This window comes from Papilio machaon, chromosome 24, assembly GCF_912999745.1.
Source record: "Papilio machaon chromosome 24, ilPapMach1.1, whole genome shotgun sequence".
NCBI classification, from domain to species: domain Eukaryota; kingdom Metazoa; phylum Arthropoda; class Insecta; order Lepidoptera; family Papilionidae; genus Papilio; species Papilio machaon.
Genome location: NC_060009.1, coordinates 3463831 through 3487624, shown reverse-complemented (window position 1 = coordinate 3487624; position 23794 = coordinate 3463831). Strand labels below are relative to the sequence as shown.

Genomic DNA, 23794 nt, shown 5'->3' with positions numbered 1-23794 from the left:
ATTTCGTTCTATGTAGCTTTAAACTTTATTGCCTTATTTATAAATTCCATGGTACTTTAGTAAAAAGTATTCGAATTTTTACAGCGGAAAACTGATTTTAACACGACCGACTAGTTAACTACCTCTGGTAAATATACCTAGACTAGTAAATTGAGTACTTATATTAAATAATAAATAAGTTTTACTGATCGATGTAGAAGTATACTTAAGTAAACTGTAATGTCTTCAGTTTTATCTTTTATTAGCAGTCGCAAATTCACCCCCGAGGGATTAAAGAAAACTAGGAATAGGTAGATATAGCCTATGTCACCCGCGGGATAGTGTAGCTTCCCATAAGGAGTTTTTTTTAATAGGTTCAGTTTATGAGCTTATTTAATGCAAACAATCAAATCTTTTCTCTTTATAGTTTTAGTATAGATGAAAACTTTGAATTAATAATGAAAGTTTTTAATATTCATACAAAACTTATGTTTTTAATTCTTATAAGTATGTAACTTCATACAATATGTAATTTATTGTATCGCCCCTAATATAAAACCAAAACTAAAATCTTAAGATCACTTGTATGCTCACTAAATAAAACGATAAACACTTGAAATACAAGAAATTCTTTGAATGACTTTCGTTCTTATAATTAGATTCAAAAATTTTTAATCTTCTCTTGTTTTGATCGTAAGATTTAATTAGATATCTAGAGAGAAAAGTCGCTGCAATTTCCAAAATGGTGGAGCAAATCTACACAGTTGACATGTAGTCGCTATATCTGTACTTACCGAATAGATTTTTGACGCTAATCGTCAAAAATTCAACGTTGTGTGTTCGGTGTGCGCGCAACGCGATTTTCGCGACGCTATCATACAATATTAAGTTCGACGATTTACGTGCCTTATGTACGAAAGGCCTTAGGCTTTTTACCACCCATTTTAATAAACAATGCATGAATTTTCGAATAGCAGTTGACCTATAATCTTAGTTCTTACTACAATTATAAATGCGAATGTTTATATGGATGGATGGATGGATGTTTGTTTCAAAGTATCTCCGATACGGCTCAACAGATCTTGCTGAAATTTGCCACTGATGTAAAAAATAGTCTTAATGAACACATATTAAGTTTTTTTAATACTGCACGGACGGAGTCGCGAGCGACAGCTAGTACAATGATAATTGTAACGCTTAAGATGCAAACATTAATTAATGCCTGTAATTAATCTAGCGATATGAGATCTCGAATGTCGAGCTTGTTCATTAGTCGTCTCAAATGTATGCGACATTTTGGATCTGACTAATTAGTGTGGAGCGATGTAAACTCGACCGTGACGAAGAATTTAGAAACACGTTTAAGAAAGGCATGTATGTATAATAAAATAAATCTTATAATGGTTTAACTATTTCGGATATTACAAGCAGCGACCTCTATCGCTGAATAGATACTCCGCTTACTTTTCTAAGCGATATGAAGTCTCCATATGAATAATAATTATAAACAGAAACAGATAATACTATCATGAAATCGGAGACCTAAGGTACGTTTATGTGCACATATTAATAATACAATTGTAAACTTTAAAGCGCCATCTACCGCCACACGATTTTTTTTATTTCTAACTTCAATGCATTGCTCAAAATGTACATAACATAATAAAGCTGACTCTCACTACGTAGTCAAGTAGTTCTCATAATTACAATCGTTTAGTTGCGTGCGAGGAATTCCTGCGCCACCGACACTCATATCTCTCGACCGCTCTTAAATCAATTAGCTACGACACGAAGACATGTGTCCTTATTTATCTAAATTAAAACAACAAACGAGATATATTATTAGACGTCGGATTCTTTCTCCGTCTTCATGGCGCGTTGCATTTGGAACGACTGCGATCGTTTGTCACAGAGGCTGGTCGCTAATCGCCCGTTTCTCAAATAATGAGCAGCTTCTAAAATATGATTTGTATTTTATTTTTTAAAAACACTTGTGTTGAAAACTGTCATGGCGTAGTGTTTTATGCGTTCATTGATGTTTTTTGATTAATGCCTTAACAGTTTGCTGTTGAAAGATATCTTTAACTCTGATATTTACATAAGAAGAGTACTTGGATGGTTTATATCGAAGAGAGATTACAAAGAATTAGTTTTTAAGATTTCACTAACCTTAGAATAACAATAATATGGATCTTTTTATTATGGATGAAATAAAAAATATTATTTTCATGTGGTTAATTATTTTGTCTCCGCCTGAATGGTTTTATTGAAATTAAAAATGGGTAATTTAACATTTTTCTATGTCTAATAAAAGTCTAAATTCTACAGTGTTGGGTTAGGTTAGTTTTATTAATTTTGTAGACCCATTTTCTTATTGGACTTGATTAAAATTTTACCGCCATCTATTGTCCAATAGCGATATTAAAATAAATCTTTTGTTCAGAGCCATCTGGCATATGTTTTGAGAGTTACCAAGGCATCATAAAACCATTTTTTTTGAGAAATATGCGGATGATAAACCTACAAAACAGAATTGTACAGTGAGATTTGTACTAAAGGTTACTTTTAAACATATTCGTGTGCATATTTCAGTAATGTCAATCGCAACAGTTGCCAACATAAAATGGTCGGTTGTTTATCAGTGACATTTGGCATTTCGCTTCAGTCAGTCGAAGTTAACCGCTGTCAAAGCGGGAATGTGAAATTCTCGTTTGTTGATTCCAAGTGATTGTATCTGAGTGATACGCGGCCTTATATATTAATTTCACCCAACACGATGCCGCCGAGTAGCCTTCGAGTCGTGTACGCGTTCGCCAGAGAAATGCATCCAAAAACTAGTGAAGTTTTCATTCAATACGGCACAGCCGGATTCAGAACCAAGTGAGTAATATTTTTTGAATTATTTATTGCATTGGGTTCCCCCTATTTTAAAATGTATTAGAGCTATCATAATTTCAAATTATTGTTCCTTATGGCGCGCTTATTAGTATGCAAATGTGTCACGTCGACAAATCACCAAGTAAAGTATAAGACCTATTTGGAATTGCATAAATGAGTCACCTATAAGATTGTTTGCAACGGGAAGTTGCCCATCACAACGTCCGTTTAATATTAAGTCAAGTCATTGACCATTGAAACCAAAACAAATGAATTTTAATACATATTTTTTAATCATTCCAATGACTATAATTAGTGTTTTAATTGACGAGACCTTGTTCACTTGTGTTTTAATATAATGTAAGAGTGGCATTGAAATAAATTGCAATATGTACAGTGACCTTTTATGTAACTTAGTTACAACCTTGCATGCAAGCCTGCAATGCAGGTCTAAGCCACTTTTTACTATGAATCTTTTAAAATAGATAAATAGTAGCTGTACATTTTTTGAGGGTGTACTTCCTTGATTGTGAAAAAGTACTATCTTTAGTAGTTACTTCTTAACAATGAATATATTTGAGACTTTAAACCTAAAAAAGAAGTTACAGCCTTACTAAATACTATTTCTAATTTACTTTAATTTATCAAGAACAGCAGTCAATGCTAGACAAATGCTACCTATCTGCTACTATTGGATAGCCACTTTCTTGGTTGCCACCTTTTACTTGAAAAAAAATAATAATCAGGGACTTAACCATTAACCTTAGACAATGTTTCAATTACATTACAGTTTAATCATATGTCAACCGTTTTCTCACACTGTATTACACATTACTAGAAATAATGATTACTGAAATTTGATTATGTAAAATACTTCTGAAACAAGATCTTAACAAAGTACTTATACCAGAAACAGTTTTAAACATACTCTTTTAAAATAATTACAAAGTCCATAATATCAATCACACAATCAGTTTAAATATATAGTGTATAACTATATTTTTTGGAGTTATACATTTAGTCTATTTTTAATGTATATTTTGATCTTATGAAGTTAGGATATTGACTCTATTTAAAAATACATATAGCATAACCATTATAGTGGTACTGAAATATGTTTGGCACAACGCCATGCACTTACAGATGGATTACATATAAATATTTATTGGCAAATCATTTTTCAAACATTTTTTAATATTTCCATGAAATGGTTGGTTAGTAATGGATTCAAAGATTGAAAAGTATTATTGAATAGACTATTAACATAATTTAAAGTTTTTAATTCCCTGTAAAGTTTGATGCATTTCAAATAAGTTATAAATTATTAAAATAATAAATTAACTTTAATGGTTATGTATCTAACAAAAAGGGTTGGCTTGATTTCTACATCATACTAATATTATAAATGCGAATGTTTCACATATGCTACTTATTACGTTTTTTTTAATGCCGCGCAGAGGGAGTCGCAGCTGACAGATACTTCCTTAATAAAGCGTAAAAATAATATAAAACCACTTATTTACTCATTTTTAGTTATAAGAAAGAAACAATCTTGTTACAATTTTATTAGATAACAATGTTTGTATAAAAAAGATTACAAGCGGCAAACTAATGTAGTAGATTGGTAACAATAACATTTAGATAACTGGAATGCGGTCATTTGTTTTATCTGTGATTCAAACTTGAGCGAGGGTTAAGACTATTCCACACAAAGATTAGGCGCGGCAATACTTTATCGCTAAATTGCTTCAAATACTAAGGCAACCCCTTAGTATATCAAGCAAGTGCTTTTGCAATTTATTTATTACGTACTGTTAGCCGCGACTCCTTTCGCGCGGTATTTAAAAAAAACTTAATAAGTAGCCTATGTGTTCTTCCAGACTATATCCTACATCTGTGCCAAATTTCATCAAGATCCATTGAGCCGTTACAAAGATACCTTCAAACAAACATCCATCCATACATCTAAACATTCGCATTTAGATTATTAGTAAGATTAACTAAATAATGTATGGCTAACACTCATGTTTAATTTTCCAGTGCCATCACTGACTAGTTCCTAAAATTAGACGTAATTAGTGATATAAAAATTAATTTATAATAATGCTTAATGAAAGCTTAAACAATCTGATTAATTTATCATTTAAAAACAATCTTAAAAAGTAATAAATGGTCTTCAACTCTCAAACATGTTCAATTTTTGAGTCACGCTCCACAAAACGTTTCTAATACCTGTTTATGCCTTTTTTTATTATATATTTTATTTACTTTAATTTTAATTTTGTATTTACTTATGTATACATATTTACATTAATTTGAGCATGTTTATAAATACTTATAATATTTTCATATGCCAGGTTAAGTTGTTCATGTTTAGTATGGATAAGCCTTTACTCTGCTATTGTAATATGTTATTTTATCTCTTAAATAAATTGTGTTAGAGTTTTAATGTCTTTGTGTATTTAATTATTTTTATGTAATAAGAACTTAAAATGATATTTACTCTTATTCCGAAGGCATTGAGTTTGTTGGTATTATTCAATATTTTTATTTGAAGAAATATCCAAAATCAGCTTTACTTTTATATTAAGATTGTAGACACATTACTCTTGATATTGCCACTGCCATACTTCTATACCATTATCTCTGTTTTTTTTAATGAGAGAGATGTCTATATGTTTATGACCACTGTTTAGATTGTGGACTTAAGACTTGTAGTAACAATAAATCTAGATAGATGGATGGATGTTTATTAGAGGGGTATCTCTGGAAAGGCTCAACAGACCTTGATGACTTGGCATTGATGTAAAACATAGTCTGGAAGAACACATAGGCTACTAATTAAGTTTGTATCAATTCTGTGCAGACGGAGTCGCCGGCGACAGCTAGTTTGCTATAATTATTGCTCATACAACAGAATCATGGTATGAAGACCATATAGGTAGTATTGGAATGTAAACTAGCCTTGGCTTTTTCATTTGTTTGGGCTACGGTTATTATGTTATTCTGCCAAAGGCTTTATACGTGACAAAGTATCAAGTTTCCATTGTTTTATAGATGCGTCAACTTCGTCATTATAAATATGATTTTATGTTCTAAGAAAGCTTTGTTTGGAAGTGATTTAAATTAATTTTTATACTGATAAGATTTTTTTGGTAATTGAATTTCATTAATTGTTACTTAGTGATAAGCTTCAATGTTGTTTAGTTAATGTCTCTCAGAGTAGTATAGTAGTAGTCATTGTATGCTGAAATATTGTATTATTTTATTCTATTTTAATTTTTGTTTCTATTGTTTTTATTTTTATTGCTTTTCACTGTTTGTGTGCCGTGTACCGATTTGGTTTACTTAGCTAAATTTCTATCCAAAGGTTGTCTGGCAGAGATCGCTGCTTAGCGATAAGATCGCCTTTTGTGAAAATCCTGATGTACTTTCTTTTTTTTGTAACTCCATGATAAAGTACAATAAAGTATATTTGTATTTGTGAAAAGTTCAGCAGTCTTTTATTATACACTAGCTTTTACCCGCGACTCCGTCCGAGCGGAATAAAAAATAGAAAACGGGGTAAAAATTATCCTATGTCCGTTTCCTGGTTCTAAGCTACCTGTCCACCAATTTTCAGTCAAATTGATTCAGCCGTTCTTGAGTTATAAATAGTGTAACTAACACGACTTTCTTTTACATAAATAGATTTCCTTTACCAAATCTACACTATGAAAGCACTCTGAGTGTGGCTGTAATTGTAATTGAAAATTGCTACTCAACAACCAACAATAAAAATTCATATGATAGCTATGTAACATAGTCCTAATAACAAAAAAAATAACTTGAAAAATATTTTTAATTTTGATAACTGCCATCTATTTTATAAAATGTAAAACTATACTAGACTTTATTAATTTTTTTCCAGAGCCAATCTATTAGAGCATGTGGTATACCGCATGGGTCTTTTGGCAGTCATCCGATCTCGTGTGAAAAATGGTGAGTTTAATTTAATTAAATTAAATTAATATAATTTGGTTTATGAAAACTTTTCTGTTCAATGAGAACGAAAGATATGTTACTGTACATGTTTTTCGTCAGTGGAAATCCACGATAATTTATCGACTAACGTGTTACTATCAATAGAGGATGCGATCATTTGTTTGATATGATAGTTCGTTGCACTCTTTTTGGGGTAAACGGTACTGTTGTTGACACTCGAACTGATTTAAATAAAATGTATTGTTTGCAAATTATAGTTTTCTTTTTAAGGCTAGTGGAATTGCTAAAAATATGCATAAGACTACGTGTTCTTAATGGCAGGTTTTTCCGATGAATATCCTTTTTTCCTGTTCTGATTCGTTCTACTTTTTTTTATATTAAGTTCGTTGTTCGCTGTAAGAAAAAGAAAGCCAAAAGTTCTTGTAATTTCCATTATAATCTACTTTAGATAAGTTTACGTCTTTCCTAGAGATGTCTGATCACTTCTATTAAGCTTACCACTTATTAATATTATAAACTAGCTTTTACCCGCGACAAAGATGTAGAACATATTGTGAAAAAACGCAGGTTACTTATTATTATTTTTTTAAGTCGGCGCGGACGGAATCACGGACTACAGCTAGTCATATATTATGTTAATGTTGATGTTATATAGTACTAGCTTTTTCCCGCGACTCCGTCCGCGCGAAATAAAAAAAAAATAATAGAAAACGGGGTAAATATTATCCTATGTCCTATTCCTGGTTCTAAGCTACCTGCCCACCAATTTTCAGTCAAATCGATTCAGCCGTTCTTGAGTTATAAATGGTGTAACTAACACGACTTTCTTTTATATATATAGATGTGTAAAGTGAGCCCTAGATAAGGATCTTATGTAACGTCCGAGGATGTGGTCAATTGTATCGCAGGACCGATGAACTATATCTGGTACGGCATGTCACTTGCATACCATATTTGTTACTATATTTATGTTTATTACGAATAAATTAAAGTAAATAATAAAATTTGAAGATGATAATCTTACTAATACTTTATATACGAATGTTTAGATGGATGTTTGTTTGAAGGTATCCGGAACAGCTTAATAGATCTTGATGAATTTTTGGCACTGATGTAGAATATAGTCGCGGGCGACAGCTAGTATCATATAAAAACAAGGTTAAAATGGAAAATACTGTTATTCAAATTGTGTAAACATTTAATTCGAGTTACAATATCGTGGTACAGTTTTCAGTTTGTTTGGTAATCTTAACTTTCACTTATTTTTATGAAAGAAGGAACTAACACTTGGTCTTACCTAATATTATGACCGTTTGTACAATAATTTGTAACGAAGAAAACGGTGTTTGTTTGAACGCATGCATCTTAGAAGCTATTACTAAAATTTGATTTTTTTTTGCCATTAATAGCCCGGTTTCAGAAAGTTATAATATATTATTTCGTTTAAATTAACCAAAACTGAAGGACACAACTAGTGCATATAACCGCAGTGACATTAAAATATTTATTGCGTTATGCATTGGTTAATTATCGTGAAATATAAATAGATTTTAGGTTTGTGGCTGCACTTCATAACTACTAGGTCAGGTCGGTAGGTTTATTATCTTATAATAGTTTAGTTCTCATGAGAGATGACCTATTTTACATTCACTGTAGAATATTTGCTTTTTTATTGCGTGTTTCCACTGTTGTACAAAGATGTCTATTTTTTTAAAGTAAAATATAGTAATTATAGAACTTTTTTATCGGAGTGAGTAAATTTATTCGTTGTAGAATTTATTCCTTAAATCTATAATTAAAAAGGGTTTATTTGTCCCACATTTAACGTTTATCAATAGACGGATCATTGTGAACCAAACCGTACTCTCAATAAAATATACTGGTACAGTTTCTTTATAAGAGACGTTGCGGGCTTTTTATTATTCTGTGATAGATTATGCTTAAAATAGTTGAAGCAAAGCTCTCTTAATGTCCGCTCTATAACTATACTTAAATCGTTCTGATTTGTTCGTAATCAAATGTTACTTTAGTCAATGGGATATGTTTTTATACAAGTGTTTCAACAATGGAAACAAACAGGAATGTTGGAGCGAGCAAATTGTACCTGAGATCGGCCGTCTCCGGTGCGACGTTCGCAGGTCGCAATGCGGGCCGTGTTATATTTGGAACATGATATATCTTCGTCAACTCAATATAAACTAAGGATATTATGCTCACACATATTACATTGTTGGTATCCATTTTAAATACTATATTATTAACATCAACATACTTGGTTAACGTGTTCTTTTAATACAATGCAATGACAAATGTTAACAAATGTACGTCAATTTCTATACGTAGCTGTTACGGTTTTCTGTTGTTAAATCATTTCAGGGTTAGATTGATACGAATATAAGGTAAAAACCGTTAGATCGTTTTACAAGATTATCATTCTATTCATCTATTCTATATATATAAAAGAAAGTCGTGTTAGTTACACTATTTATAACTCAAGAACGGCTGAATCGAGCTTAGAACCAGGAAACGGACATAGGATAATTTTTACCCCGTTTCTTATTTTTTATTCCGCGCGGACGGAGTCGCGGGTAAAAGCTAGTATTGTATAATTGAATGTCATACTCATACAGCGTCCTAAGAGATAAACAACCACTATTAGTCCATAGTCAAGACAAATCAAAGCTGCATATCAATTTAAATTGATCATCGTACATAATACATAGTACATCATACATCTTATATCTTCAAGTTTAATAAATTTATTACATAATTAGCAATAGTGAGCCAAATTAATATGAAATGCACTATTTTACATGTAACGAGTAAACTTTGCCAAGTAGGTCTTCGAGAATCCAAAAAATAAGGGTTTCAAACAATGAATAGTAGCGAAGTGTGCTAAGATGCCAAAGACATTTAACATACCAGTAGACAGGACATTACAAATCAAAGCGTACGCTCAAAAAGATGTACCACCGGCTTTTATTCAAAAATATTTAATGGAATATGTTCGTAATGTCCATTCTATAACCAGTATTATATTTGAATGTCTATGTTAGGTCGTAACAAATTCATGGAAAACAAGCAAGTTCCCTTTGTAGTCTTTAAAAAGGTTATTTGTAGTGCATTTAACAGATGGCAAGGGAGCTTTATTACTGGCGTTTTGACTTCAAAAAGGATGGTTTGGAAACATTATTGGTTTTGAAACGACTTGTTGTTAGTTCATATTTACGTTCGTTTGTGGAAAATAGTATTTCAGATTTATGGAAATTTTGGATTACATTCGATTACAGTTTAGTGTATTATTTTCATCAAATAAAAACTGTTGATATTTTTTTTAGTAGTTGTTAAATTTAATCTCTTTAGAGAATTAAAAAAATGTATTTTTTTATGCAGAATTTCATGATTTTTTTATACAATAACAAACAATTACGTATCCAAATTATAATTTAATTTGGGTTCTTTTATCTAATATGTAAAAGTCGAAAACATAAGATAGGATAAAAATAATTTTAACGATAGCGTTTCTATGAGTAAGTTTTTCCACGTATTTTACAAAATTGGGTTACTTAACTCTCTCAAAGATTATGAAGGATGTTATTGTTTTTATTTAATAATACGTAATAGTGATGCAACGGAAGTGTCTTACCGGAACCAGAAACGGAAACAGATGTCAAAAATAAATTTTAGCAGAAACGGAAACGGAAACGGAAGCGGAAACAGAAGTGTAAATAATAATAAAAAACATATTTACAAAATTTTTTTTTTTTGGTAAGAACAGTTTGTATTCGTTTTTAATTTATTAAGGCATTGGATATCGGTGTCCTTTAGCCTTCAATATATGTATTTTTACTGTGCTGCAATAAGTTAAAATACGTTTTTTTTTAATTTATTTTCAGGAAACAAAATTACACTAATTACAAATTAATGTTCGCCAAACCACTCGTGTTGATAAACGACAAATATATTTCTTTATTAATACATTCACTGCTGACCACTCGGATCCGAGTGGGCAGAGCTATTAGTAGCGGCGCCTCCCCCTCGGATCCGAGCGAGAGGCCCGTTCACTTTGTAGTAGCCAGTAAGCCGCCGGCGTTTGATGCGAGTCCATGTTGCTTTGTGTGGCCACTCTGGCAATATAGTCAACTAACGAAAAAGAGTATTAGTTTTATTCTTACAGTGTTGTAGTGACCACGTTCGTACGGAGGCAAACATACAAATATCTTGTATCACATGAAGCTAAGGCTGAACTTTATGTTATGTATGTATATTTTTAAATATATGTATGTCCTGTATGTGTGTGTACGTGTGTGTGTATACGTGTGTGTATGTGTGGGTGTGTATGAAATGTTACAAGATCTTGAACCGAGAAGATAAAAGCTGGTTTTGATTAGTATCCTGACATGTTTTACTCAATATTCTGGAATTTCATGAAAAACTTGACTTTGTCAAAATCTTGTAACATATGAACAGAAATGCAATCGTGGAACAAATATCTACATATTATTGAACTAAACCATTGCCATCCCTAGCGCTCAAAATGATGATCCCTAGCGCTCAAATACAAAAAACATTATTAATTTATCTATATGTTCAAACACTCCCAGATATACTAAATAAAAATTCACCGTAAAAAGTTTTGGCTCCCAGCTGTTTCATTTTTTATTTTGTAAACAGTGAATGTGTTAAGTATCAAAAACACCAAATCGAGATTAAAAAAAGATATAATTATTAGGCACTTGACTTGCAATCTGCAGGGCCTGGGTGCGAATCCTGCTATGTACCAATGTGTTTTTCGATTTAGATATTTACATTTATCCGACGTTCCTACGGTGAAGGAAAACATAGTGATGCTGCCTGCACATATCTGAGAAAAAAATTTAATGATATGTGTGAAGTCAACCCGCTCTGGGCCAGCGTGGTTGACTATGGCCTAGTCACCCCTAATTTGGGGTAGGCTCCGAGCCCCTCAGTGGGGGATGTATAGTGAGCTGATGATAATAATGATGATGATATATTACATGGTTATCACTTATTCAAAAGTACATTTAATAACTCGTAAGTATGAAATAGGAACATTTTGCCAGTTAATTAATTAAGAAACGGCTTAACTCACGTTTGATCGTCCGGTGACGGCACCGACTAGTTTCGAACCCATCGGGGGTCCATCTTCAGGGCGAGTGTTTAATCCGAAGACTTCGCGGTCGCGTCGCGTCTCGCACTGCGGGCCATAGCGCGTAGCGCGCGGCTCGAGGGGGCGGCGGGCGCGGGGGGCGCAGTGGCCGTTGCGTGCGTCGGCGACGGCGATGTCGACGAGTTCAAAATTGATGAGTCACTGTTGTTGTTAACATTAATTAATAATCTGTTTGTATTATGATGTCTCACGAAAGTTTAAACAATTTAATTTTGCCAGTTGTCAAATTTTATATGGACAACTACTAGACAGTTTATACTCCAGCAAGAGAAACTGATTGTTTCAAACAGCAGCAGAAAATATTACGCGCTTAAATTCACGAAAAAGTACGTAAACAAACAAATGCGACAAGTGCCGAAAGGCCGCGTACGGACTGCGCGTCTCGCGCCGCGCATTTGGATCTCTCAGCTGTCGTAAAGTTCCGTTTTATCTCCGTTATAAAAGTTGCGGAAACAGAAGCAGAAACGGATGTTGAAAAGCATGCGGAACTTCCGCACTTGCGGAAACGGAAACAGACATCCGTTGCATCACTAATACGTAACTGTTTGCTTTGAACAGACTCAAGATGCCGCAATGCAATGAATTGGCAAAACGCCAACGAGGTAGCTTTTCAATTTATACCTTTTGTCAAAGGATATCGTTATTCGTCGTCGGTATTTGGGACAGTAACTGCTGCAGAGTTGTTTAATGGTCCCTAAGGAGTATTATAGTTTGGATTTAACTTAAGCAATCATCTATGTTATTGTTATTCAATGTTTTGTCAAGTAGCACACTAGAAAACAAGATTTCTAATCCAAAAGTGTGTTTTAAAATGAATATGCCAAACCTAGGTCAGTAAGTGGTCACTAAGTGTTTATTTAATATAAGACATCTACACTAAGTAGTTATTTGTAACAATTAAGCGAGTTAATAATGACCTAATCAAATGAAAATCAGGAACCTTTCGCTATAAATATGATAGAAAATCATGTATATGCCTTTTCAAATATCTTGGCTGCTCATGGTAATCTCTGCGCTGCGAAGGGCCCTCCATGCATCGCTTGACTCCTCGCTAGACTTCATATTGTGTTCTGTGTACAATATTTCGAGCCGCCAAGATATCTGACAACCTCAATACTTATTATATTAGACTTTATAAAATCGTACAATTTCTTCTTTGTGTTCAGGTCGCACGATCGGCATAATGATAACGGCTTCGCACAATCTGGAGCCGGACAACGGCGTTAAACTGATCGACCCCGACGGCGAGATGCTGGAACAGAGCTGGGAGGAGATCGCCACGAGGCTAGCTAATGTCAGGTAAGAGATATGTCACACGAGCGGTACGGTGCGATTTTAGTCACAATGTTTGTAATTCGATGGCGTCTACGTAAACTATCGTATGTCTGAAAGGCAAATTTTGCAAGACAAAACTTTAAACATTGTTACGATTAATTACGACGTATTAAATATGAATATACAATAGACAACCAACGTCTACAGTTCTTTTTTCATACGTTACTTTCAAAACACAGATATTAGTCAAGTTAATTAAAAAAAAAACTAAAATAAGGGGGTAAATCGCAAAACTGTGGCTTGCGATACTTTACGTAACAGCTATTGAATTATTATCATTGGCGCGATCTGAGCTATGAGAAATAGAACTAGAGCTGGAGGCACTTAGAATTATCAGATTGTCACCGAGAAAGTTTCCTAATGCCGATTTACTAAAAGAAATCTACGTTAAGATTAGTGATGCAACGGATGTCTGTTTCCGTTTCCGCAAGTGCGGAAGTTCCGCATGCTTTTCAACATCCGTTTCTGCTTCTGTTTCCGCAACTTTTATAACGGAGATAAAACGGAACTTTACGACAGCTGAGAGATCCAAATGCGCGGCGCGAGACGCGCAGTCCGTACGCGGCCTTTCGGCACTTGTCGCATTTGTTTGTTTACGTACTTTTTCGTGAATTTAAGCGCGTAATATTTTCTGCTGCTGTTTGAAACAATCAGTTTCTCTTGCTGGAGTATAAACTGTCTAGTAGTTGTCCATATAAAATTTGACAACTGGCAAAATGTTCCTATTTCATACTTACGAGTTATTAAATGTACTTTTGAATAAGTGATAACCATGTAATATATCATCATCATTATTATCATCAGCTCACTATACATCCCCCACTGAGGGGCTCGGAGCCTACCCCAAATTAGGGGTGACTAGGCCATAGTCAACCACGCTGGCCCAGAGCGGGTTGACTTCACACATATCATTAAATTTTTTTCTCAGATATGTGCAGGCAGCATCACTATGTTTTCCTTCACCGTAGGAACGTCGGATAAATGTAAATATCTAAATCGAAAAACACATTGGTACATAGCAGGATTCGCACCCAGGCCCTGCAGATTGCAAGTCAAGTGCCTAATAATTATATCTTTTTTTAATCTCGATTTGGTGTTTTTGATACTTAACACATTCACTGTTTACAAAATAAAAAATGAAACAGCTGGGAGCCAAAACTTTTTACGGTGAATTTTTATTTAGTATATCTGGGAGTGTTTGAACATATAGATAAATTAATAATGTTTTTTGTATTTGAGCGCTAGGGATCATCATTTTGAGCGCTAGGGATGGCAATGGTTTAGTTCAATAATATGTAGATATTTGTTCCACGATTGCATTTCTGTTCATATGTTACAAGATTTTGACAAAGTCAAGTTTTTCATGAAATTCCAGAATATTGAGTAAAACATGTCAGGATACTAATCAAAACCAGCTTTTATCTTCTCGGTTCAAGATCTTGTAACATTTCATACACACCCACACATACACACACGTATACACACACACGTACACACACATACAGGACATACATATATTTAAAAATATACATACATAACATAAAGTTCAGCCTTAGCTTCATGTGATACAAGATATTTGTATGTTTGCCTCCGTACGAACGTGGTCACTACAACACTGTAAGAATAAAACTAATACTCTTTTTCGTTAGTTGACTATATTGCCAGAGTGGCCACACAAAGCAACATGGACTCGCATCAAACGCCGGCGGCTTACTGGCTACTACAAAGTGAACGGGCCTCTCGCTCGGATCCGAGGGGGAGGCGCCGCTACTAATAGCTCTGCCCACTCGGATCCGAGTGGTCAGCAGTGAATGTATTAATAAAGAAATATATTTGTCGTTTATCAACACGAGTGGTTTGGCGAACATTAATTTGTAATTAGTGTAATTTTGTTTCCTGAAAATAAATTAAAAAAAAACGTATTTTAACTTATTGCAGCACAGTAAAAATACATATATTGAAGGCTAAAGGACACCGATATCCAATGCCTTAATAAATTAAAAACGAATACAAACTGTTCTTACCAAAAAAAAAAAATTTTGTAAATATGTTTTTTTATTATTATTTACACTTCTGTTTCCGCTTCCGTTTCCGTTTCCGTTTCTGCTAAAATTTATTTTTGACATCTGTTTCCGTTTCTGGTTCCGGTAAGACACTTCCGTTGCATCACTAGTTAAGATATTGTATAAAATGGCATTAAGCGACTATATATAGCAGTCAGAATCTGAGTGATGTGTTTATGAAAATACTAGCTGTCGCCCACGACTCCGTCCTCGCGGAATTGTGTTTTTTCAGACTATGCTCTACATTTTTGCTAGATTTCATCAGGATCCGTTGAGCTATTTTGCAGATATATTCTAACATCCATCCATCCATCCAAATATTCCCATTTATAATATCAGTAAAATAATATTTGTGTTGTATTGAATCGTTGCAGTGACAATGACTTAGAATCAACAACGGAGCAGATAATAAAGGAAGTGAACGCAGACATGGCTCTCAAGGCGTCCGTCTTCATTGGCATGGACACTAGGTGAGTTAGATTATATACCTCTATGTAGGTACAGTTCGAGAATTAAATTCACTTCCCACTTAGAATCGAATATCTTACAAAAAACTGTTACTATCAGCTATAATTTAGCTAATTGCTTAGGGCTTCAAATGACATTTTACTGAAATGGGTAGGAAATAAACGTCTTTGACTTAAAAAATAAATAATTGTTTTTAATTATCTCTTTAAATAATGTTATATATTCTGGTTATAGGTTTCATAATGGTTAAGTATTCGGACATCCGATAAGGTGGTCGAGGAATCGAATCCTGATATTCCACTATTGTTCTAAACCATATAACCAAGCCTAGGGCTTAGTTTTTTTTTAATGGCTAATAATGTTATAAATGCGAAAGTTTAGATGGATGGATGGATGGATGTTTGTTACAAAGTATCTCAGGAACAACTCTACAGATCTTGATGAAATTTGGCACAGATGTAGAACATAGTCTGGAAGAACATGTAGGCTTTTTATTAAGTTTTTTTTAATTACGCGGACGGAGTCACCTGCAACAGCTAGTATAATATAATATAAATAATAATACATTAAGATACACGAGTCCCCGACTTGCTGCGGCGGCTGTGCACGGTGTGATCGCGCTGAAAGGCACGCCCAAGGAATTCGGCATCGTCACCACTCCCATACTTCACTACTGTGTCAGATGTCGCAATGACAACACTTACGGCACTCCCACTGAAGAAGGTATACCCTTTTTTATATTGTAGTCTCTCTTTTTTTGCAAATAGAATGAGTAGGTTGACAATATTTGTTAATACAAATGTCGAAAACTATAGTAAGATATCGACACCTTTCACCTCCTTTCACCTCCTCCACCTTTCACCTCAACAGTGAACTGTTCGTAAACATGGATACATCTTTGGACTATTAGAGTTGTTACCAAATTGTACTTAGAGTAAGAGACAGTGATAAGAAACAAAAGAGGAGTAAAAATAAGAAAATAAATGTCGCAGATTTTAAAATAATGTTTGTGTTCACTATTAGATGCATTAAACTCTTATTAAAAAAAAAGTTTAGTTGTAAAATTAATGCCAATTGTAAAATAATTGTCAATTGTAAAATAATTGTCGTGTAAAATAATTGCCAATTGTAAAATAATTGTCAATTGTAAAATAATTGCCAATTGTTAAATAATTGTCAATTGTAAAATAATTGTCAATTGTACAATGATTGTCAATTGTAAAATGATTGTCAATTGTAAAATGATTGTCAATTGTAAAATGATTGTCAATTGTAAAATAATTGTCAATTGTAAAATAATTGTCAATTAAAAATAATTGTCAATTGTAAAATAATTGTCAATTGTAAAATAATTGCCAATTGTAAAATAATTGCCAATTGTAAAATAATTGTCAATTGTAAAATAATTGTCAATTGTAAAATAATTGCCAATTGTAAAATAATTGTCAATTGTAAAATAATTGTCGTGTAAAATAATTGCCAATTGTAAAATAATTGTCAATTGTAAAATAATTGCCAATTGTTAAATAATTGTCAATTGTAAAATAATTGTCAATTGTAAAATAATTGTCGTGTAAAATAATTGCCAATTGTAAAATAATTGTCCATTGTAAAATAATTGCCAATTGTAAAATAATTGCCAATTATAAAATGCTATATTACAGGTTACTACGAGAAGATAGTGGGAGCCTTTAAAAACATACGTCAGAAGTTACCAGTAGGGGGAGAGTATACAACTACTTTGTATGTGGATGGAGCTAATGGAGTCGGCGGAAAGAAACTAAATATTATAAAGAAGAGTCTAGGAGATGAGTTGGATCTCGTGTTGTATAATTTAGGTGGGAATGGAGGAAAATTGAATTTAAATGTACGTGTATTTTTATATTAATTTTGATCCAACATGTATTCTGTAAATGTGAAATCTTACTTCTTGCTTAATATTATAAATACGTATGCTTAGATGGATGGATGTTTGTTTGAAGGTATCTCCAGAACGGCTTAACGGATTTTGATCAAATTTGGTACAGATGTAGAACATAATCTGGAAGAACACATAGACTACTTATAAAGTTTTTTTTTTTTACTCCGCGCATACAGAGTCGCGGGCTACAGCTTGTTAAATATAAATAATAATACATGAGTAACAGTTGATAAAATATGACGAAAAAATCGTATATTAACTAATACTCCGAAAATTTGTACTTTATTTTTTTCTGAGACATTTTTTTTTTTAATATTTAAAATATTTATTTTGGAATTATTAAATCTTCTATTGATCTTATATATATAAAAGAAAGTAGTGTTAGTTACACTATCTATAACTCAAGATCGATAGAACTGATTTAGCTGAAAATTGATGGGGAGGTAGCTTAGAACTAGGAGACGGACATAGGAACTTTTTTTTATCTTATGTGCATTTTTTTATTCCGCGCGGACGGAGTCGCGGGTAAAAGCTAGCAGTATATAAAGTAAAATATATTTTCAGTGTGGTGCGGACTTTGTAAAAGTATCTCAGCAGCCACCTGTAGGAGTAGAACATAAGCCGTGGCAAAGAGTGGCATCACTGGACGGTGATGGTGACAGGATTGTTTACTATTACTTAGATGACAAGTAGGTATTATTAATATATGTTATAAATGCGAATGTTTGGATGGATGGATGTTTATTTGATGGTTTCTCCAGAATCTCGCTGAAATCTGGCATAGATTTAGAATAACACATAGCCTACTTTTTTTTTATCCCACGCAGATGGAGTCGCAGGCGACAGCTAGCTCTTAATATTATAAAGAGGAAAGATTTTTATTTTTATGTTACAAGTAAACTCAAAAACTACTGTTCTGATTTTTAAAATTCCTTTATCATTAGAAAGCTACATTATCACTGAGTGTCATAGGCTATATTTATTACTCGTTTTTTTTATTCGTGGATGAAGCCACGAGCAAAAATATTAATGTAATATGTCGTAGATAATTTATGTTAACAATACGATGTGATAAATATGCGCTATAGTCGATTTGTCTGTAAGTTTGTGTGCTCTGATATCCAAAACTACTGAACCAATTTTGTTGCGGTTTGTTCGGCGGTTGTTTGTTTGTTGTGCGGTTTATATATATATATATATATATATATATATATATATATATATATATATATATATATATATATATATATATATATATATATATATATAAAGTAATTTATAAATACATATATATATATATATATATATATATATATATATATATATATATATATATATATATATATATATATATATGTATTTATAAATTAAGGTTTAATTTAACTTTTAGTATTTGTTTCATATCAATCGGTAGTTACAACAAAAATTCTCGACTACCCTCAATACTACACTTATTTATGTATTATTTAAATTAATTGCAGTAAAGTTTCTCTATGTAATATCGAAAAAAAATTTTGTATTTTGGTCTGTCTCTGTACGCAAAGTCGCTATTGTTTCGGGTAATCTCCGGAACGGCTGGAACTATTTTGACGAAATTTTGACGGGAAATTAGCTTATGACAAGCTATCTTTTTTTTTTAAATTTTGCATTGACGAAGTCGAGGGCGATCTCTAACAGTTAATATTGTTGTTTTCAGAAATAATATGCACTTATTAGATGGGGACCGTATCGCTACGTTACTAGCGAGTTATATAACGCAGTTGTTGAGCGCGTGCGGAGCTCAGCTTAGACTGGGCCTGGTACAGACTGCGTACGCCAACGGCGCCTCTACACAATACATCACACAACAACTTGTTAGTATCTATTTTAAATATATTACAATTTATGTTAAAATTAAAGAATTTAGTGGACTATAATGGCTGTTAAAATGGGGTTGATTTTTTTTTGTATTTAATACAAAATTAATTTGACTAGTTTAGGAAAGATTTTAATAGTGGTAGACTTGGCAACAACAACATCAGTTGCACGAATTGTCCTCGCTCAGTGAAATACCACGACCACACAGACAGGCGTCAAGTGGAAGTAACTCCAACTACAGTCTGATGAGTGTGGTGCCGGAGGACTAATTTTAGTCCTCTTTCCCTTCCCACTCCTTTTTCTTATAAGGAAAGTATGGGAAGGGGATGTGGATTTGATGGAGGAGGAGATGCATAGGAAGGTTAAATATTCTCTTTTTGTGCGTTTCCTCCTTTGTTGATTGAGGGTAGGCAACGCATCTGCAATGTCTATGAGCAGCGGTCGTTTCGCCATTTCCGCGAATTCATGTGGCCGCTTGCTCGTTTGCCACCTTGATATATAAAAAAAAATACCACGACCACACAAGACAGACGTCAAATGGAAATCATTCCGCGTATATTCCGATAAGTTTGTATTCCAGCTTAATTCTAATAAGGAAAGAATAGAAGTAGGAAGTAAATTCAGCTTGGAGGGGAGATATACCTACCTTCTGTACTTCCTCTTCTAGGTTACATTAACCTTTTAACTTATTTAGTATAAATTTTTGTAGAAAGTGCCGGTGACATGTGTGAAGACGGGCGTGAAGCATTTACATCACGCGGCTCAGGAATACGACGTTGGTGTTTACTTCGAAGCGAACGGACACGGAACTGTACTTTACAGTGCCAATGCTAAAACTATTATAGCAAAGATTGCTGAAGAAGGGTGAGTTATTTACTATAATTATGGCATTAGTTTTTTTTTTTCACCGAAATAGCTAAGCGACCTATAGACATCCGCAATTGCAGATTGTCTACCTTTAATCAATGGAGGAACGCACAGATAGGGAATATTCCCCTTCCTGTCATATCCCTTTTCTTATAAGAAAAGTGTGGGAGGGGATAGAGGACTAAAATTAAACCTAAGAAACGCACACTCATCAGACTGTGGAATGATTTCTAATAGAGGCCTGTCTTCTGTGCAAATATATCTCATCAGGAGGTAGAGGAAGACCAAAGAAAGTATGGATGGATTGTATGAAAGAGGATATGCGTAAGGAGGGGTAAATTCACACTAGCGTCCTCCTGCCACTATCAAAAAAATATATATTTTTTTATATTACAAGGTAGTAAACGAGCAAGCGGCTACATGAATTCGCCGAAATGGCGAAGCGACCGCTGCCCATAGACATTCGCAATTGCAAATGCGTTGCCTACCCTCAATCGACAAAGGAGGAGACGCATAAAAAGAGAATATTTAATTCTTCCTATGCATCTCTTCCTCCAACGAATCCATCTCCCCTTCCCATCCTTTCCTTATAAGAAAGGGGTGGGAAGGGAAAGAGTACTAAAATTAGTCCTCCAGGACCACACTCATCAGACTGTAGTTGGAATTACTTCCACTTCACGTCTGTCTTCTGTGTGATCGTTCTACTATTTTTTTTGTTATTCTCTATGTGGGGATTTTTGACAGATATAGTATATTGGAATAAATCTAGAGCTAGGTCAACATATAATGTTTCTAATGTATATTATAGTGAGGTAGAGCAACGTAAAGCAGCAGCTCTACTTCTGCAGTACATAGATATGACCAACGAGACTGTTGGCGACGCGCTCTCTGACCTGTTCCTGGTGGAGACGGCGCTTTGTGCTCGCGGACAGGGTGTGAGACAGTGGATGGAGGCATACACTGATTTACCCTGTCGACAACTTAAAGTTACCGTACAGGTAAAGTATCACAGATTCCTTTCAAAATATACTTCGTCAGTCAACTTCTCTGTGGAAAAAAATTTTAGTGTCCGAGTCATTATGTCAGGGTTTAAGAACCCAAATGGGTGTCTTGGGTTTTTTTCAATTAATTCTAGTCAATTAAACAACATATCATTAATATTATTCTTGTTTTTAAAAGAATTTAGTATTAAGTTATGTTTATTAATTCTATCACTTTTTTTACCTTTTTTTGTCTCACTTTCCACTTCCATTTCGTTCTTTTCTCAAATCGTAATCTTTTGTACAAGTTAATCTATCTATATATATAAAAGAAAGTCGTGTTAGTTACACTATTTATAACTCAAGAACGGCTGAATCGATTTGACTGAAAATTGGTGGACAGGTAGCTTAGAACCAGGAAACGGACATAGGATAATTTTTACCCCGTTTTTTATTTTTTATTCCGCGCGGACGGAGTCGCGGGTAAAAGCTAGTTAATAAAAAATAAATCAAATGTTCCAGGACCGTAATGCTATATCAACGACTGATGCTGAGCGTGTCTGCACCTCACCCGAGGGTCTGCAGACGAGGATCGAGGAGTTGGTGGACGGCTACAGCAGTGGACGAGCCTTCGTACGTCCCTCTGGTACAGAGGATGTTGTCAGAGTGTACGCTGAAGCGGACACGCAACAGGTATGTTGATATGTTTCCATTGAGGAAACAGAAACATAGGGAATTTCAAAGTATAACATGTTTTTGTATAGCTTGACCAGATATATAAAAATCCTCACCATATTGCGGAAAGTTATGGAACTAATTCCTTAACGCGCATTAGAAAATGTAATAAAGTAATAAAATGTAGTAAAATCCCCATATCAAAATTTTTATATTTTCGGTTAGGTTATACAAAGTGGTTTTTTAGTGAAAGTCTATGGTTAGTGTCGTATGTTTGATTAGTATAGTTAATAAAAATTACAGGATATAGGACTATAGGTCACAGCAGAACCTACGAAAAAATTTACCCTCCTTTTATAAAGAGTGTTTAAATATGTTTATCATCTGCTATAACCTACTTTTTTGTTTCTGAAACACCTGTATAATAAATTAAATTCATTATTTCCTTGATTTTTGCGTTTCATCATCAGCCTATAACTTTTTTTTTTTTTCATTTTATATCAGTAGACTACAGAATTTCCCTAATATCTTGAACAGTATACGGAACATCCTGTATAAATAAAATGTATATATTTTCCAGTCGGCAGACAAATTGGCAGCAGAAGTAGCGCAGGCGGTGTTTGACATGGCGGGAGGTGTCGGCAATAGACCTGTGTTGCCAGCTTAGATATCACAAACATTTAAATCATTAACTAATTTTAATACAACGGTGCGTTTCGACTGCAATGAAACTTGTTATGACACATGTCTGTTTTATTTATTCAAAGAAAATTATTGATGACAATATTTATAATATCAATTTATCCTTCCTCCTCTTTCCCTTCCCACCCTTTTCTGATTAGGAAAGGATAGGAAGGGGAAGTGAATTTGGCGGAAGAGGGGACGCTTAGGAAGGAAAAATATCCTTCTGTGCGTCCCCTTCTCCGTTGATTAAAGGTGGGCATCTGCAATTGCGGAAGTCTATGGGCAACATTCGCTTCGCTATTTCGGCGAATTCAGATGGCCGTTTGCTCGTTTGCCACCATAGAAAAAAAAATTATACCAAGTGTCACTTCAGTCGGATTCAATAGTAAAATATAGAACCGATGAAGTTATCTTGATCCGGTGACAGATGCTATCATGGTTAGTTATGTCACAAAATATATAAAAAAACTTAGGCATAGATGTCATAAAAAATACAAGACAGGTAAAAAAAGTTGTTATACTTTTTAACGTTGACAGAATAACGTTAGTGAGCTGTTATAATTTAGTTTGAGTTATCCACCGGGTCAGATAAATTTGTATGTCTATACGGAATATGACGATTATTTTAAAAATTACATATAAATCTTGTTTTAAATATAATTTACCTTAAAAAAAATTAATGTATATTTTTATTTTATTTGAATGTACACTAAATTTCTAATCGAAATAATTTTTGTTGTAATTTTTATTCATTTATAATTAACAATTTTAAATCATTTGAAATGTTAATTAAATTAATTCCAAAATATTCTTTAAATAATTATGTTTATTTCATTGAAATGTTAAACTTAGGTAAGTAAAAAATTTGATATTTTCTCAAATATCTAAATCTGTGTTCATTTAATATTTTCTA

At 33.5% G+C, this 23794-nt stretch overlaps 1 protein-coding gene across 1 annotated transcript; it reads left to right on the top strand.

Moving 5' to 3' along the window:
* Positions 1-2640: 2640 nt before the first annotated feature.
* On the top strand, positions 2641-22909 carry LOC106720489 (phosphoacetylglucosamine mutase). The gene is made up of 12 exons (XM_045683969.1): positions 2641-2859; positions 6767-6837; positions 13198-13330; positions 15804-15899; positions 16469-16620; positions 17562-17764; positions 18383-18507; positions 19515-19671; positions 20385-20539; positions 21351-21540; positions 22045-22215; positions 22778-22909. The coding sequence occupies exons 1-12, from the start codon at positions 2756-2758 to the stop codon at positions 22862-22864; spliced, it is 1644 nt and encodes a 547-aa protein (XP_045539925.1). The 5' UTR covers positions 2641-2755; the 3' UTR covers positions 22865-22909.
* The last annotated feature ends 885 nt before the right edge of the window (positions 22910-23794 follow it).

Bases quoted from the DNA above. Each gene is read 5' to 3' on its own strand.
- LOC106720489 (XM_045683969.1), top strand. From the start codon at position 2,756: ATGCCGCCGAGTAGCCTTCGAGTCGTGTACGCGTTCGCCAGAGAAATG. The intron at 2,860-6,766 runs GTGAGTAATATT...ATTTTTTTCCAG, and splicing joins ACAGCCGGATTCAGAACCAA to AGCCAATCTATTAGAGCATG. The intron at 13,331-15,803 runs GTAAGAGATATG...GAATCGTTGCAG, and splicing joins ACGAGGCTAGCTAATGTCAG to TGACAATGACTTAGAATCAA.